General features: G+C 42.5%; 1 protein-coding gene across 3 annotated transcripts in view; it reads right to left on the bottom strand.

The window, feature by feature from the left end:
* NELL1 (neural EGFL like 1) overlaps positions 1 to 18966 on the bottom strand; it is a 1041756-nt gene that overhangs the window by 756020 nt on the left and 266770 nt on the right. For all 3 annotated transcript variants that reach the window (XM_027532215.1, XM_027532213.1, XM_027532214.1), the window contains exons 10-11: positions 10146 to 10219; positions 3199 to 3298 (exon numbers count right to left, since the gene is read on the bottom strand). In XM_027532215.1, the coding sequence (XP_027388016.1) occupies positions 3199 to 3298; positions 10146 to 10219 (174 nt within the window). The remainder of the gene's footprint in view (positions 1 to 3198; positions 3299 to 10145; positions 10220 to 18966) is intronic.

The raw sequence follows: 18966 nt of genomic DNA, 5'->3' as shown, positions 1-18966 counted from the left end.
GAAAGGAAAAGCACCCTCTCTGCCTTCTCAAATTTCAGTCCAAGCCTAATGAAAATAAACCTTGGAGAACTTCAATCCCCAAGCAGGCATGAGAAAGGTTTTGACGCAGACTTCTGAGCGGTGATTTCCCTCAGACTAATGACCTGACGTTCCTAGTAAGAAAGAGAGAGATGATAAATATGCTAATTGAAGGGGCTTCAGTGCAGGTTTTGAAAGGGGAGATAGCCACATGTGTGTCTGTAATCAATACCATCAGGATAGCAGAAACCACATAGCTGAAATCACACCACACCAATGTGCTCAACCCTAAAATACCAATTTCAGGTCATGGGAATCCCAGCTCTCTGCTTGCTTGCTACCTGCCAATCAAAAGACTCTTTCAATCCACAAAGGAAATGGAACAGCCCTTCCATATGCAGGACAGAAATGACTTTACATAGAAATTGAGTGTTTCTCACCTTTTCATTACCTTCTGTTTTTGAGAGGGACAAGGAGGAGGAGGGGAGACGAGAACTGAATAACATGCCTTCGAAGAGGCCCGCCAGGCTTTCCTCATCTTGTCAGAATCAAAATTGTCCAGCCACCCCCCACCACGCCATTTATCTTCCAAGACTCCGCACAGAAACAAGAACACGGAGGAAAAGGTAAAAGACAAACAGAAGTCAAAGGAGAAAAATATTTCCCAGAATATTGTGAGAGACCCTTAGGCTACTTCCAAGGATGCTCTTGGGAAATAAATTGAAATTAAGACACAGAGTAAGATTCATGGGCAGCACAGGTCAAGACAATGGACATTTGAGCTCATCTGGATGAATTTTTGTACATCATATAAATTTTATATTTTATGTGGACAAGTGGACGAAAAGTTCTGGGTTCCTCTCTTGTAATGGGTCAATGGGAAAGGGGGTAATGACAGTAAATGGTGCTGAAAAGGGCTTCAGTCAAAAATAATGCTTTCCTCATTCCAGGGTCTGAATTCTGAGATTGGCATAAATAGAAGAATCCTAAGAGAATCCATATGCCCAAATGGTTTCACTCAACCTGCTTCCCAGAAAAAAGACCTCCCCACCCTATCTTTTCTGAAGAAGTGCTCTGGTTCCTTTAAAACACAGACTTGTCAAGGGACATAAATAACTCCCTCACTCGCAGACGCAGACACCTCCAAAAAAATACGATCAGCTGCCAAATAAAGGAGCCGATGGTATTCTGGCTGAGAAGGAAGCAGGTGGGAGAAAGAAGAAAATCCTTAATTGTACAAACTGGCTCTGGCTATGATCTTATCTAGGAAGCCCTACTCCTGCCTCCCACTTTCCCTCAAAGCTGAGTCAACTTTGGGAAAAAGCCACCGGATCACTAGCAACGGGAGCCTTGAATGAGTCAACTTTTCAATGAGCTACCATCTCTCTCAGCATCTTCACTGGTTCAGAAGAAACGTATCTGCTTTTCTGAGAAGTGTGAGCAGAAGCAATGGCACTTGTTCTATTGTAAATTAGATCAGAGCAATGAAAATCTTGACTTTCTGTGGGATAATCAATGAGCCTGTTCTAATGAAACCATAAATCAGGAAAGGATTTACATAAACTGAGTCCCACTTGGCACCTCAACAAATAGCAAGTGATGGATTTTGCATTAAATTGTAAGAGCTACCTAACAACCCAATCAGTTACCAATAAATGTATCCCTCTGAAATATCCAGTCAATCTTTAGTCTTTCTAAAGCATCCCAGCTGCAAATACACATGCAGGCAAGAAAGCAGATAAATCAGAGGAGATCCTCTGATGGCACACTACGAATTCTAACAGCCATTTATGGCTGTCTGCGTATTAAGTTTTCCTGGGAATTTTACCAAAAGATAACTCTCTTATGACTAACCACTAGCCTCAGCTGAAAACCTGCCATGATCAAACAGATACTTTTATATATCAGAAGGAACTAGAGGAGGGGTCAGCAAATGATGAGCTGCCACCTGTTTCTCAAAATAGAAATTTAATGAAACACAACCACTGAATTGTGTATTTACCTATTGCCTATGCTTCTCTGGTGGCTCAGCGGTAAAGAATCTACCTGCGATGCAGGAGTCATGGGTTAAACCCCTGGGTCAGGAAGATCCCCTGGAAGAGGGCATGGCAACCCACTCCAGTATTCTTGCCTGGAGAATCCCATGGACAAGGAGCCTGGTGGGCTACAGTCCATGGAGTCGCAAAGAGTTGGACATGACTGAAGCAACTGAGCATGCTGCTTTGGCAATACAACAGCAGGTATGAGTGGTTGCAATGGAAACCTTCTGACCCCACCAAAACCTGTGGCCCTTTGCAGAAACTGTCGATGCTTATGCTAGAGAAAAGATGTAAAAAAGTAAAATATGATATAACTTGAACTAAACTGCTGTGCTCCTGGGTTCTTAACTCTAGATACTCCTGAGGTAAATCAAAAAGACTGTAACTCACTGGATATGTGAGAATGTGGGAAAGACTTTGTGGTGGGTAGAAGTTCAAAATAAAAGCTATTAGTTTAACTGGACTTGTTTTGTAAAATTTGAATACATTTTAGATCTACTAATCTATTTAATTCTTGGATGTTTCAGAGAGGAAGTAATATTTGATTTAGAGGATTTGAAGAAATAATAATAAATTGGAAAAGAGAAGAATTCCAGCAAGAGGAAAGAAAACCATTTCTGCTCAAGAATTAATTACCAGGTAAGTGTTACTTAGTTGAAGCCTATTTTCCTTGCAGGAAGTAAAATTGTATATAAATCTATGTGTAAGGATTCAGTATATGTCATCCTCTGGCAGAAAAGGGAATTGGCCCATGGAAAAAGCTTAAAAGAATGCTTTCCAAACCCACTCATGAGGGAAAATGTAATAATAATGATAATAGTTATTAATATAATAATAGCCATTATTACAGGAAATGTTATTATTATAGGAACCATCATTTATTGAATATTTATCATATGTTAGTCATAATGCTAGCTGCTTATGCGTTATCCTATTTAATCCCCACAACCATCCTATGAAGTACATAGATTATATCCTCCTTTTTCAACTGATAAGACTATAACCAAGGGCAATAAATAGGATAAATACATTTCTGAGTAGCAGAGTTTAGGACCCATGTTATTATTATAATCATGCTATTCATTAAAGCTTCCCCCCCAAACCCACCTCCACCCAAAGCCCCATTGCCAAGCCCCCTTACCTCTGCAGACACTGCAGCACTGATTCTCCGGGAGAATGTGATCCTTTTCTGAGCAGTTCAAAAGAGGGCATGCTTCCGTAATTTTTACTAAAACTCCACCCTGCAAGCCAAATAATCAGGAAACAAAAAAAAATGTTCATTTTTTGAGTTGATGATCCAAACATACAATGCTCATTGTTAAAAGCCTGTGGTGATAACAACCTACAATAATTCTACCATAATGCAGTCACAAATTAAATTGATAAGACTCCTGGAAGAGAAGGCTACTTTCCCTTTCTATATCAAAATAGCCTCAATTTCAACAAATAAGGTGTTTTTTTTTTTCTTCTTTTACGTTTTAACAAATGGTTGTTGAGTATCTTCTGTGTAGCAGAATGTCACTGACAATGCAGAGCTGATAAATTTTCAACAGTTGACTGTTGGATGGGGGAACCCTAAAGTTAGCATTGGCTGATTTCTGTCATATAAACACCCTGACATTGTGAACCACTAACACTACATCACTGATTACGAAGTTGGGAGCTCTCATGAGCTTTTATGAGACAGTTTCAAGACTGCACTGGATCGCAAGCACTGTGAACCCAAAGATAAAGAAGACATCGTCTTTGCTCTTGATAAAAACAAACTAGAAACCATAATAAAATACACTAAGTCCTAAAAAAAAAAAGTGCTCTAATCAAGGTATGGCAATGTATCATTTACTCAATATTAAAGGGAATCAACCATGAATATTCATTGCAAGGACTGTAGCTGAAGCTCCAATACTTTGGCCACCTAATGCAAAGAACTGGCTTATTGGAAAAGACCCTGATGCTAGGAAAGATGGAAGGCAAAAGGAGAAGGGGCAACAGAAGATGAGATGGTTAGATAGCATCACTGACTCAATGGACATGAATTTGAGCAAACTCCAGGAGGTGGTGAAGGACAGAGGAGCCTGGTGTGCTACAGTCCATGGGGTAGCAAAGAGTCAGACACAACTTAGTGACTGAACAAGAACAACAAATACATCATAGGAGAATAATTAATTATACCAAGTGGGAAGAAATTATGAAGAGGATGCCACATTTGAAGGAACTAAATAATGGAATAAGAAAGAAGACAGTTTCCCAGCAGAGGAAACAGACAAGAACCAAAGTATACAGGTATTGAACTAAAAGTGGGTCAGTTAGATGAACACTAGATTCTCCCTAGAAATAAATAAAACCACTTACAAAAAAATTTTTAAATATTTGGCAGGTACATCTTATGACCCTATTTCAACAAAGGTCCTCTTTGTTGACATCACTAGCATCTATATTTAGTTTCACTCTGAATATTTAAAATTACTTCAATAATTACTCTAAAAGGCAGGATTTGAGAGTCCCTTATTTAATCTAAAATGTTCAGTTATTTTTTGTTCCCCCATTCTTAAAAGCATGGTTAAGTCAACCAAGAAGCAGCTCAAGTAGAATGGGTCTCATTTAAGGCTGAAAGGTAATTCTCAACACAGATGGGGAGAATAAGATAGCGCTGAGCCACCAGAAAGAATGCGGGAGATTGTGAGTTTTCTATCTCCAAGAGATGATTGTCATTCCAGTGGCCCCAGAATTCCCTGGTTTGGCAGGAACACCAATTCTATTAGGCACATCAATTCTAAAATATGAACATAAACATAACTTTAAATGTCAAATATAAATTTAATTTCCAAGTACTGATCATATGGATTACTGGCACCACGGTTTCCTCTCCTTTCTCATCAATTTCAGCCCAGGCAGTCCAACCTCTATGACTCCTTCTGGGGTACCTTTGTTCCCTTTTCCTCTTCATTTCTTGATCTTTCTGTCCCAAGGCATCTAGATCTCATGTTTTTCTCCCATCTTAAAATTGGCCCAAAGATTCTGAGAATCAGTCCTACTATTCACTCACAGTCCGCATTTCAGCTCTATTCTGTTCTCACCCCTCAAACCAGGCCACGCTGGATCACACCCTGGCCTCAACAGCTAGCACCAGTCTAAGGGTGGTTTGTCTGTCAGTTGTACCTCAGTTTCTACAACAGGGAATCAAATCGATTGTTACAAGCCAACAGATGTTCATACCCTTGCTATCAGCAGCACTGAGTTGAATGTAAGGGAAAAGACAATGCTTAATTACATACCATTGTTGCCTCTACGTCTATCCCTCAATATTAACATATTTATTCATTATCTACTGCCTTCCCTGGTGGCTCAGTGGTAAAGAACACACCTGCCAATGTAGACTAGGTTTGATCCCTGGCTCAGGAAGACTCCCTGGAGGAAGAAATGCCAAACCACTCCAGTATTCTTGCCTGGGAAATCCCATGGACAGAGGAGCCTGGTGGGCTAAAGTCCATGGGGTCACAAAGAGTCGGACGTGACTTGGCAACCGAGCAGGGATGCACAGCCTCCTTGCACAAACAAGAATGGCAAACTCTGCTGGATCCGTTTAATCAGTTCACTGTGCCCATCCCTCGCCTTGGCTCATCCCTCAACCCTCAGAGAGTCCCTGAGGGCACTGGAGCCTCTTTGCAGGGAACCAGAAGTTACCTACAAGTTCCACATCCTCAACCCCCACAGCCCAAAGCCACTGGAGGTTCTTTACTTCAAAGGGAGACATGGCTGGGGTAACATTTACACTCCAGAACCCCACCAGAATCGGGGTACCTCTAACCTTTCACCTAAAATTGCACCTTTGCTCAGTCTCCCGCCTGGCCTAGCCTGAATCCCCTATACCCTTACTGCTTCCTCCCAGGAGCACTGCCTTAATAAATCGCTTGTACTTAATCCTGAGCTCAGGGTCTGCTTCTGGCTGAATCTAAACTAAGATGGTAAGATAAATTTCACTCACACTGTCAAAAAATTAAACTGTTAAAAGAGATTAGTTGTAGGTGGTGAGATTCTGGAGTGATTTTCTTTTACTTTCTTCTACTTCCTTCCTCTAAATTCCAAATTTTATATCTTGAGTACATATTTGCTTTTATTTTAAAAAGCAATATTAAAACTGCTACAGAAGGCTTTTTAAAAATAATCACTCATGAAAGGTTCTTTTTTATATATAAAAAGTTGCTTTGACTGCTGATTAAATCAGTCAACAATTCCAATCAATCTTCAGTGTATTTAATGAATAAGATCATAGTTCCAACCGTTCAATAGAGATAAAAACCCTTTGCTTGAATGTGAAAATAATATGCACTGTGACTCTAGTAACCTAAGTGCCACCAAATCCATTCAGTTCAGCCACACAATTTGGTACACAACTTTATTTTCATACTCTAATAAGCATCTGATTAATAAATAAATCCTCCTGATTGTGGTAGGTTTTTTAATGACCTTTGCAACTCAGCATTGGTAGGGAAATATAATTCATCCATTCTTTCTCATTTAGAGTGACTCACCATGTCACTCATCAAATATAAACACTTTCAAGCTCTTTACTAATAACTATACTTAAACTTGAATTTCTAATCACATACAGAATTCACATCTTTAAGTAAAGAAAAAAAAACTGTTACTAGCCTAAAAAGTGCTTCAGGGCAGCAATACTGCACATAACTGACTGAGATTGCTAGGAGAGTTTATTCATCTTGATTTAAAAAACAACAACAGGGGGGAAAAAACAAGCAAGCACAGTATGTTATCTTCTCAAATCACTTGGTGAAAATCTTTAAAACAGAACTTAGTTTCTTATCTAACTGGTAGTGCTGAAGCTTTGAAATGATCCCAGGAAAATGAAATGCGTGGACTGCCAGGCAGCCTTTCGTCAACTAGGGATCTGCATTTGAACCACAGAACACAAGAAATTATTTGAGTAATTATTTGCTCAATTCTCCCAAGGATAGCGCTGACACAGTACCATTTTAGATGTCTAGGAAAGAAGTTAATTCATCACATACAACAGGTACCTTAGGGCATGAGGGCTTAAATCTTGCAAAAGGCTGTCCGAGAGAGACCGGAGGCGCTCCCCTCTTAGACCCATCACCCTCTCTCCCTGCTGACAACATTCATTAAATGTGTCCCAAAGCTCTTCTCTGGCTTTTTATAAATGCTACCCTTTATCAAGGGAATCAATGAGCCATAGCCTGACCAATCTGGTATTCTCAAATAGACTGAAAAATGATCATTCAATCTTTCTACATCTACTTTTTTACAATTCAAATATGAGAATTACTTCCAAGTAACTCTAACACCCATCAGGACTAGCAGTAGAGAGGCTAAGAGAGGAGCCTGGAGATTCAGACCACACAGGTTGAGAAACCAGCTGGTTCCCTTACTAGCTATGGGACTTTGTTCCCATGTGCCTCAATTTCCTCATCTGTAAAGTGGGAACAACAATGCTACCTACCCCATGGGGTTATTATGCTGCTGCTGCTGCTGCTGCTAAGTTGATTCAGTCATGTCCGACTCTGTGCAACCCCGTAGATGGCAGCTCAACAGGCTCCCCCATCCCTGGGATTCTCCAGGCAAGAACACTGGAGTGGGTTGCCATTTCCTTCTCCAATGCATGAAAGTGAAAAGTGAAAGTGAAGTCACTCAGTCATGTCTGACTCTTAGCAACCCCATGGACTGCAGCCTACCAGGCTCCCCCATCCATGGGATTTTCTAGGCAAGAGTACTGGAGTGGGGTGCCATTGCCTTCTCTGAGGGTTATTATGAGGTTTTATTAAATAAAGTTTCAAAGGTTTTAAATAGTGTTTAGAAAATACTAAGTACTCAGGAGATGTTAAGTGTTATTATCAGTGATGCTTCTCTTTGTGCATAATTATTTAGTAGATAACGATAGTAAGACAATAAATGAAGAAATCCATGGCTTTTAAATAGAGGATGAATACCTACAGTATGCCAATAACAATGGTAAGTGCCTATCCAGTACACTGGCATTTAACTCCACACCCGTCTCTTCGAAAGGTCTCCAATAATGTCTGCCCTGAGTCTCTCTGATGATAACAGAGACTGAATCACAATTATGACCCTTGTCAAGATCACCCGCTACTTCTGAGCAATTTGTGAAGGGGGCTCCTGGCTGTGAGTGACAGCTACAGGCTGGATACTGGGATCATCAGCTGAGTGGGTAAAATTGCTCTAGTCATCCCAGCTTCCCTTGAGGGGGAAGAAAAATGTAAGGGATTTAGAATCTAAATCATCTTCTCTCCCCTCAAAGAGAGGCAATCTACAGAGAACGTGACATATGTCTTCTATTCAGGAAGGACATGTACGGTCATGTAGAGTAAGAAGAGCTCACGTGTGTTGAGGGCTGACTTTGTACCAGCCAGCTCTTCACATGCTTTATCTCATTTAATCCACTCAACACCCCACGCGGTAATGTGCCAGCCCCAAGTCGGGGACCACCCACCCACTCCTAGATCTGGAAGCTTCCACGGTTGACTGAGACACCACGGAGCCCTCACTGTCACACTGCCCTTGCCTCTGCTGCAGACTAAGGAGCCTCCACATGGAGCCCACTGTCACAGAAGGACCACACCAGACTGCCTCAACCCACAGAATCTCTGCCATTCCCAGAGGCAGCCAGGAAAGAGTGAATGGAAAACATAATAGGGAAGTTCAAGGGACTTAGCCCCTGAGGTAGAGTCTGGTCGGTGAGAGACAGGACATAGGAAAGGCCTCCTCCGCCCCCCAGAAGCTCCCCATAAAGAACGAGATTTGAGCTCCCAAGAGTTTCTGTGGGTCTCTAAATGCCTCCTTCTCCTCACCCTTTCAAATACATTCCTTTCTTTTTTCCAGCAATGTGACAAAAAGCCAATGAAATGCCGTAAATGTGACAAAACACAAGTGAAATGCTTGGAAAGCGGGTCTGTTCTGAGACATGTGGTTCCAGCCAGCCTCCCTGAAGATGCCCACAGAACCAGCCATGCCTCGCTGTGGGGCTGCGACTGCTCTAGAAGGCACCACCTTGTATCTGCTCCCCTCTCTCCCATCTTTCCCTCTGTCTCTCACTCCCACGATCCAGGACAACATCTCACCCACGTAACTGCCTGGCTAGCTCCCACCCTCATCCAGCACTGTGCTCAATCAGGACCTCCTCAGAGAGGTCTTCCCAGACCACTCACGCCCACCTCAAAGCTCTCTCTCCCTTTAACCTGCTCTGTATCTTTATAGAATGACATCAGAGTTGACCCTTGAGCAATGCAGGGGTTAGGGACACCGGCCCTTCACACCATCTAAAATTGGCACATAATTTATAGTCAGCTCTCTGTATCTGTGTATCGATGGTTCTGCATCCAGGAATTCAATCAAGCACAGAGACTGCAGCATCACAGTAGTTACTATTGGGAAAAAAATCCACGTGTAAGTGGACCTGCACAGCTCAAACATGTGTTGTTCAAGGCTCAGCTGTCTTGTATATCTATTTGTTTGTACCTTACTGCCTATCTCCCCACCAGACTGCAAATTCTCTAAAGACAGGGCTTTGTTTTGTTCACTGTTGTTCACCCAGAATCTAACAGCATGCCAATAAGTAGCACTTGCTCAATGCATGTTTGCTGAATGATTTACTGAATGAGATCTATGGTCCCACAAATCTAACCTGGAGGAATACATGAGAGGGGGCAGGCAGGAGACAGGCATTTTCTAACACTGTCTCAGACATTGAGAACTAGAGGTGGCACTATCCACAGCTCAAATCACAGACTAATGGCCCCATTATCTAATCAAAACCTTTCCCCAGGGCTAGCTGACAAGCTCCCTGACTCATGGTAGCTGCTAGCTCCCTTCCCCTTCTCACTTCCTTCCCTGACCGTCTTTCCCAAGACTACGTGATCCACAGCTGACCACAAGCTAACCACACAGTGACCGTGGCTGAGAACTCCCCATCCTGGACTCCAGCCCAATGAGAGTCTTTCCCCGCCTTGGGCCAATATGCTCCATTTCAGAACCCTACCTAAAGCCCACATGTCCTTCCCAACAAGTAATGGGAATCTTAAGATTGAAACTTACTCTGCATTCCTGACAGCTCTTGCTTAAAATCCGCTGGCCTTCTGCGAGGACTTTTCCTCCATAGATACATTTTGCTGTAATAAAACAGAAAAGCAGGTCAGATAGTCATACCATGTAACAAAATGACCTCCAAGGCACTGTCCAACTCCAGTAGATTCCATAGAACATAAATACTCTAAGCAACACAAATCTCTGTGCATGTCTAGAGTGAGACATGGAAATAGTATGGGAATAACTGCTGAATCCCCTATCAGACTGTCATCTTGATTATGTTTGCCATGAGTCCTTCACACCAAGATTATATAACTATTTCCTTGTTGCAGTTGCTAAAAGACTATAGAATGAATTGCTGAGGTCAGTGTTAAAACAAGGAAGAAGTGGCTGTTATCACCATGGAGTACAAAAGCAGTAGCTTTGATTCAGCTACTCCAGCCATAAAATGAATGACTGGGTGAAAAGGAACTCACATACATTCCATTCATCAGGACTTCACTCACAATGCAGAAGAACACACTTTTCCCCTTTGTAATCATACAAAGCACATGTCTTCAGCTTATCTGTTCCCAAGAAGCTCAGAAAAGTAGGAAACACAAGCCAGTACAATGCTATATCAATGCACTAGAGAGATTGCCTTTGGAAAGGTGAGTTTAACAGGCTAATAGGGAAGGCAGGCAGAGAAGGCAATGGCACCCCACTCCAGCACTCCTGCATGGAAAATCCCATGGATGGAGGAGCCTGGTGGGCTGCAGTCCATGGGGTCGCTGAGGGTCAGACACGACTGAGCGACTTCACTTTCACTTTTCACTTTCCTGCTTTGGAGAAGGAAATGGCAACCCACTCCAGTGTTCTTGCCTGGAGAATCCCAGATGGTGGGCTGCCATCTATGCGGTCGCAAAGAGTCGGACACGACTGAAGCGACTTAGCAGCAAAAGCAGCAGGGAAGGCAGGGAGGAAAGATGGGTCTTGGAAAAAAGTTAACAGAGAAGCATAAATGCTGACCCACTTTTAAGCTACTGCAGAATATGTTTAATTTGATGTGATCCTAATGTGTCTCTGTCAAATTCTCCAGTCACATCAATAGGAACAAGGAGGCAGCACCCTTGTGTTGTAGCAAGTGCTGCTTGCCAGCAGGCTGTTCCATTCTGGGTGAACAATATACCCCCTCCCCTGCACAATGAGGATCCTTCCAGCCCTAGTCCTCAGGAGAAGAAAAACTGAAGATGAGCACTCTAAGAGATATCCACCACTAATTCACTGTCTTATCAATACCACCCCATCTCTCAGAGCCTCCATTTCTGTATCTGTTAAAAACAGGTAAATTCAATTTGATAATTTCTTAGTTCTACCATCTTCAGACTCATGGAATGTTCAGGTACATAGGGACCTTAGCAAACAACTCATACAACTCCTTTTTTTTGGCCACAGGAAGAGGAAAGCTCAGCAATGTTGCTTTACTTGACATCAGGATCCCACAGCAGATACTGTGGTAGGCAACCCAGATGGCCCTCCACGGCCAAAGGTCACATTCCTGAAACTGTCATGATTGGTGATGACCAACAGCTCTCAGCTAAACAGCGATTGCAGACGTGCCCTTGTGCAAAGTCCAGGGCCCTTCCCAGAGCAGCTCACATCCAATAGGTGCTTGATGAAGGTATTACAAAGTCCGAAGGTCTTCCAGCTCCAGAACTTCTTGAGGAATGACTGAGGCATTTGTTGTAACTACAGTGCAGTTCAACCGCGCCTGCCCAGTTCTGTCTCTTTGACTATCTCACTCCCACCCTGGAACTGATCTTGAACTTCCTAATAAAGCACAAATGAATCTCCATTTCAGTCTGTTTCCTCCAAGAACTTGCCCTGCCACAACACATACCTGACTCAAATCTGTGCCTCTCTAGTATCTGCTTTCAGTGAATGGCACTAGTATCCATCCCAGCCCCCCACCCACACGCCACCGCCTGCTGCTGCTGCTAAGTCGCTTCAGTCGTGTCCAACTCTGTGCGACCCCATAGACGGCAGCCCACCAGGCTCCCCCATCCCTGGGATTCTCCAGGCAAGAACACTGGAGTGGGTTGCCATTTCCTTCTCCAAAGCAGGAAAGTGAAAAGTGAAAGTGAAGTCGCTCAGTCGTGTCCAACTCCTAGCGACCCCATGGACTGCAGCCTACCAGTCTCCTCTGTCCATGGGATTTTCCAGGCAAGAGTGCTGGAGTGGGGTGCCATTGCCTTCTCCAACTCCACCGCCTAGGGTCCTTCAAACCTCTCTCTTTCCTCAACCCCATGTTCAACCAGTATTCAAATCCCAGCCAGGCCTCCTCTTCAAGTTTCTCAAGTCAACCAACTTCTCTCCATTCCCATCACCTGCCCCCAACTGTCATTTTTGCTCAAACCATCCCTCCTCTTTAGTCGAGTAGAAAACTTCCTAACTTGTCTCCCATGTTCTGGTCTAATCTTATCCGGTTCTTCCCCATACAACCATCAGACATATTTTAAGTACAAATAGGAGGCTTTGCTTCAAAATCATTAGGAGTTGCTCACACCCTCAGAATTTAATTCAAATTCCTGAAGTCAGCATGCAAGGCCATCCCTGCAACTCCTCCTTATCCCTTAGGTTTCACCAATTCCTACTCGCTCACTCTCCCTCTGAAACTCCCAAACACTCACACCTCCACTGAGACTCGAGCCATGCCCTCTTCTGTTTCAGGATTTGTACACACTGCTTTCTTCTCCAGAACACTCAGTCCCATGCACCTGTTGCTGGTAACCTTCTGTCCTATATACCCATCAATTTCACCTTAATCCTGACATCCCCCTAAGAAGTTTTTTTAATTTTTTAACCTCAAGCACTGGAGAACCGTCCTCATCCTGTACTTCTGTGGTACCCTGGACCTCACCCTAACAGAACATATATCACATTTTATCTTTCTTGCCCCAATGAGGGTAGGATCTATGTCTATTCATAATTTTATCCCTAGCCCCAAGCTACATGCCTCTATGGGCTTAATGTTAGTAACAATAATTTTAGAATTAATGAGCCTCCTAAGTAGCAAAAACAGAGACATTTGTTGATTCCCAGATGAGAGTTCTTCCTGCTATTCAATGCTATTCCAAACGTTAAAAACAGATACTAAGGTTTTCAGAGCAAAACCAACTACAAAGTAGAAAACCAATACAATTTTCTAGATAATTCCCTTCCTTGCTTCATTAAAACAAATTATCCCTGAACATCTTTTATGCCTCAATTTTCTAGATAAATCAGTTGCCTCTGACTCACTGGTCCTAATGAGGATGTGGATTCCCAAATGTGCTTACATGGGGAGACCACACTTCCAAGGGCCTGAAATTCCTGCCTAATAAACTCCCACACTTCCAAATGCAGCTGCTGCCAGCTTGGCAAGATGGCTCACTCCAGAGTGACAGTTGTGCTAAATACACTGCTGTCAAACCTGCCATCTGCTCCTTGGCCCAGGCTAGGACATAAAGACAAGACCTCCCTTCTAATTTTGCACCTTGCCACCCTCACGATGCTATGATCACACCTGCTGACCTGTCTGAAGACACCCACCTGATTTCTCTTGTCCTCTAATTGACACTCACCCCAGAGCTTCGATCTGAACACAGGAGTGTCTTACAGTTCACATTCAAACCACACACAGGAACACATTCACCCCTCAGACCTACAGATCTAGTGTAAACACTAAGTGTCCACTGAACTTCGTGTCTTCACGTACACATGTGTGTGCCTGCTAAGTCATGTATGACTCTTTGCCACTCCACGGACTGTAGCCTGCCAGGCTCCAAAGTCCGTGGGATTTTCCAGGCAAGAATACTGGAGTGGGTTGCCATTTCCTTTTCCAGGGGATCTTCCTGACCCAGGGATCAAGCCCAAGTCTCCTGCCTGGCAGGCATTTCTTTACCATTGAGCCACCATCCTCACATATAGAGGCTGCAAAAGCCATCAACACGATGGCTGGTGTGCCTCAGCCATTCACAACCTTGGCACCGAAACAAGATGTGTACCTGATTATGACATCAAAAAGTACCTATAGAATTATCTTAGGACAGTTCAGCATCACCACTGAGGCCATGAGAATTTCCCCTGCTTTCTCATCTTTGCCCACTTCTCTGACAGTCACCCTCCTTCCCCTGCTGTATCCCTAACACCAGTCCTCACTATCCAACCTCTTGACCTACCGCCAAAAGGCTTATTTTTTATGTCTGAGGAAATTCAAACAGAAGGTGAGTCAGGCTCCGATGCCTGTGGCTAGGGCATTTGGGACTCCGTTCCAACAGCTTTTGGTGTGCGTGGAAATGTAAATGGATACCTGAAGCCCTTCACACCACACTGGGGACATGCAAACAAGACTATTTCACAGTGTCTGACCATGAAATTGAAACCCCGCACCAACACACATTTCTTCATGATGTCAGAAACAAATGTACTGGGGGTTTAGAGAAATAGGCGGTTGCATCTTTTTGCACCCAGACACCTGGCCCTTCAAATTCAAACCCGATTTCCCTGGTGCAGTGGACGGACGCTTTTTGCCATTTGGATGCACACTAACTAAACCACTGACAGGCACCACATGGCGCCCCTGTCAGATGTGGACGTGAGGTTGCTCTGTCTTTATTTAGATATTTGCACCCTGCACACACTGCACCATCCCTTGGCACTCGGCAGCTAAGAACATCAAAATCAACACTCCATGTTGCACTTTAAAGGAGAGCGGCAGATCAGAAAGTCTGAACACCCAAGGAGCCAACCTCACTCGTTCACAGGCCTGGCTTCAGATACTGCTTCTCGGAGCAAGACACCCACATCAAACCAGTTCTCTCTCAGCCATCTCCAACGTTTCTGAAACCATTTCTTCCACCTGCTTTATTTCTGTTAGTCACACTAGGAATCTCCCATGCACTCTTGTTCAAAACCTGGCAAATTTTGCCTTATAGATGCTCTCTGATTCAGTTATCTCAAATTAAAACAAAATGCTTACAGAGTACCTACCATGTGCCAGGTCCTTTGGCTATCACTCACATCGATCCCTTCCTTTTCATCTTCCCAAGCAGTATCTGTCAGCCGGCTTCATCACCTTTGCCTGTAGAATGCCTGAATCCCACACTCAACTCCCTGTCTGCAGCTCTCCCCACGCAGTGACTTTTGTCAAAGCATTTCTTTGATTATGCCACAACTCTACTTCAAAATCTTGCTTTTGAGTCCCCAGATAAATGCTGTGTTTACTTCATGATTCTGCATGTGCAATCCCCTTTGGCAGGTATGTTCTTACCTATCTGTCCACATGGCAAACTCCTATTCATCTGTCAACACCCTACTCAGCTCTTTCTTCCCCTATAAAGCTTTCCTAACACTCACACACACACCCAAGTTTCTGATGGATTGATCACTCCCTTCCCTGTGCCACCTCTGCATTTCACATAGCATGCATGCTGCACAATACTCTTATAATAAGATGGTGCAAATATCTCCCTGGATAGCATGCGGTAGAGGAAACAATTAAAAGCATTAGCTCTGGGGCCAGATGACCTGAGTTTTATTTTGGTTCAGCCAAGGCTATGAGACCTTTGACAAGTTAGTTCTCCTCTCTGTGCTTCACCTGCTCATCTATAAGATGGGGATCATAGTAGAACCTATGACCGGGGGTTGTTGAAAGAATTACCTGAATTAATGACCATAAAAAGGCTTAACACAGTGTCTGACATAGAATGAAAGATCCACTTTTTCCCACTGTTGTGCCCAGAGGTAAGAACAGAGGTGGGAGAAGAACTTCAATAAGGATGACTAAAGGAATTAAATGAAATGTGATCACCATCATTCATCCCCTGAAACACCTTTGCAGCTTATTTCTACCTCTCATCCACAGAAAAACCCTCTATTATCAAATAGACTATCTCCCTCTCCTTCTACCACTTCTTTTCCTTTCAAATACTGTCATGGAAAGCTCAAGATTTTCTCTCCATCTTTTCCCTTCTCTCTCATCTCTGATAGCTCCCCTCAATCTATCCAAAAGAATACCAATTTTTACTTCACACTGTATGATACTCTTTAGGTCCATCCACATCTCTACAAATGATCCAATTTCATTTTTTTGTACAACTGAGTAGTATTTCATTGTACCTATGTACCACATCTTCTTTGTCTATTCCTCTGTTGATGGCCATTTAGGTTGCTTCCATGTCCTGGATATTTTAATAGTGCTGCAATAAACAGTGGGCACAGGGAACTCTATTGATGCACTGTGGTAACCTGAATGGGAAGGAACTCCAAAAGGGAGAGGATATATATATATATATATATATATATATATGGGGGCAGCAAAAGACATTATATATATATATATATATATATATATCTCTGATTCATTTTGCTGTATGGTAGAAACACAACACTATAAAACAACTATACTCCGAAAAAGTTAACCACACACACAAAAAAGAGTCTAGGACAGCACTTCCCAGAGATTCTAATTTGGTAGGTCAGAGTGGGTCCCTAGGACCCTCAAGAAGGTATCTCAAGAAGCTCACTAGGGGATTCTAATGAGTAGCTAGGTATGTTCAACTCCTTGAATAGATCAGACACCCAAGAAATGTTTGAGGAATGAAACTCCTGCACCACTTTCTGGACTTCCATGCCCTCAGCTAAGGAATCTAGAAGGCTCTCTGGAGTTTACTCTGATGCATTCCAAAAAGATGAAAAGCCCAGTATCAGGAATTATGAAACTACCTTGCTCTTGGAGACGGCCCAATTTGTTGGGCCTTTTAATCACAACAAAAAGACAAAGTACTTTTTTCAGGCAATGAGTTGAGATATGGACACTTAGACCAAGTTCTTTCCTATTTCCACATGGATGCCCTCATCGGTAAGTGCTGCAGCTCCTGAAGCCATGACAAGAGGATGAACATTTGGTAAATGAGCAGACGAACCAATCTGCTTTCACGTATCGGTTCTTGAATCAAACCAGTACTTTTTCTCAGAGACCCTAGGACACTACCCCACCCAAATCCAGAGAGGAGCTTAGGAAATTTTATCTGAAAGGGACAACCAAAAGAAGTATTTTCCATCCTTTATCTGATGTGAAGATCTATGAAAACTTCTGTGTATTTTTGAATAAGAGTTTTCATCCTATATCTATATATATATATATGAAGTGAAAGTGAAGTCGCTCAATCATGTCCAACTCTTTGCAAACCCATGGACTGCAGCCTATCAGGCTCCTCAGTCCATGGGATATTCCAGGCAAGAGTACTGGAGGTGGGTGCCATTGCCTTCTCCATGGGATCTTCCCGACAGGGATCGAACCCGGGTCTCCCGCATTGCGGGCAGACGCTTTACCATCTGAGCCACCAGGGAAGCTCATATATATATAATTTATTGTAGATATAGATTATATATATAGATTATATATATATTGTAGATATAGATTATTATATATTGTAGATATAGATTATTATATATTGTAGATATAGATTATATATATATAGTAGATATAGATTTTATATATATATATATTTGCACCCTGCAGTACACCCTTTATATATATATTTGCACCCAGGAGTGGAATTGCCGGGCGCATATGATAATTGCGTAGTGTTCTTAATCATTTATTTGTATTACCATCTTGTTAAACCATAAACATCTCAAACTACTGATCAGAGTTGCTAAGAAAATTTGTATTACCTAGCTAAATAGTTATCAATTCCAAACAAAGGCAAAAAACATACTGATGGTTTAGCTAGCTCATTTATCAGCATCGTGATAAAATCTGGTAAGCTTGCTGAAAAACTTTTTTAAACTTAAAACTCTACAATAAATTAAAGAAAAATGACTATACCACACACTTCTAGTGAGAGGACAATTTGATGATATGTAACAAGAACTTTGCTTGAGAAGGCAATGGCACCCCACTCCAGTAATCTTGCCTGGAAAATCCCATGGACAGAGGAGCCTTGGAAGGCTGCAGTCCATGGGGTCGTGAAGAGTCACAACTGAGCGACTTCACTTTCACTTTTCACTTTCCTGCATTGGAGAAGGAAATGGCAACCCACTCCAGTGTCCTTGCCTGGAGAACCCCAGGGACGGGGGAGCTTGGTGGGCTGCCATCTATGGGGTCGCACAGAGTCGGACATGACTGAAGCGACTTAGCAGCAGCAGCAGCAAGAACTTTGAAAATGTCATCTTCATGGCCCAATAATTCTACTTTGGAAAATTCAAAAAAAAATGTGAAATGAAAAATGTCTCACAAAATATGTTAAAGTGAAAGTGAAGGTGTTAGTCATTCAATCATGTCTGATACTTTGGAACCACATGGACTGTAGCCCAGTAGGCTCCTCTGTCCATGGGATTCTCCAGGCAAGAATACTGGAGTGGGTAACCATGCCCTCCTCCGGAAGATCTTCTTGAGCTAGGGATTGAACCCAGGTCTCCCACACTGAAGCCAGATTCTCTACTCTCCAAGCCACCAGATTTTGAAAATATCAGTCTCTTCATCCAGTAATTCTACTTTACAGAATTCAAAGAAAATATAAAATACAAAAATGTGGCCTCACAAAAAAACATATTATTGAATAGTGATTTATAATAATGAAAAGCAGAAAACAATCTAGTTATCCAACAATTGGGGATTAAGTTATGCAACAACCAAACAGAACAGTATGAAGCTCTTTAAAGTGAAATTCATACAGTTTTTAAAAGCAGAAAACTATACTTAAGTGATAATGGCAAATCAATAAAGTAGGTTAAAATGGTCTATACAATAAGAACTCAACTGTGCACAAAATAAAAGTTTTTAAAAAATGAAATCCACTATGAT

Source organism: Bos indicus x Bos taurus, chromosome 29 (assembly GCF_003369695.1).
Source record: "Bos indicus x Bos taurus breed Angus x Brahman F1 hybrid chromosome 29, Bos_hybrid_MaternalHap_v2.0, whole genome shotgun sequence".
Taxonomy (NCBI): Eukaryota; Metazoa; Chordata; class Mammalia; order Artiodactyla; family Bovidae; genus Bos; species Bos indicus x Bos taurus.
The sequence above is the reverse complement of the archived record's forward strand: the minus strand, read 5'-3'. Positions and strand labels throughout refer to the sequence as shown.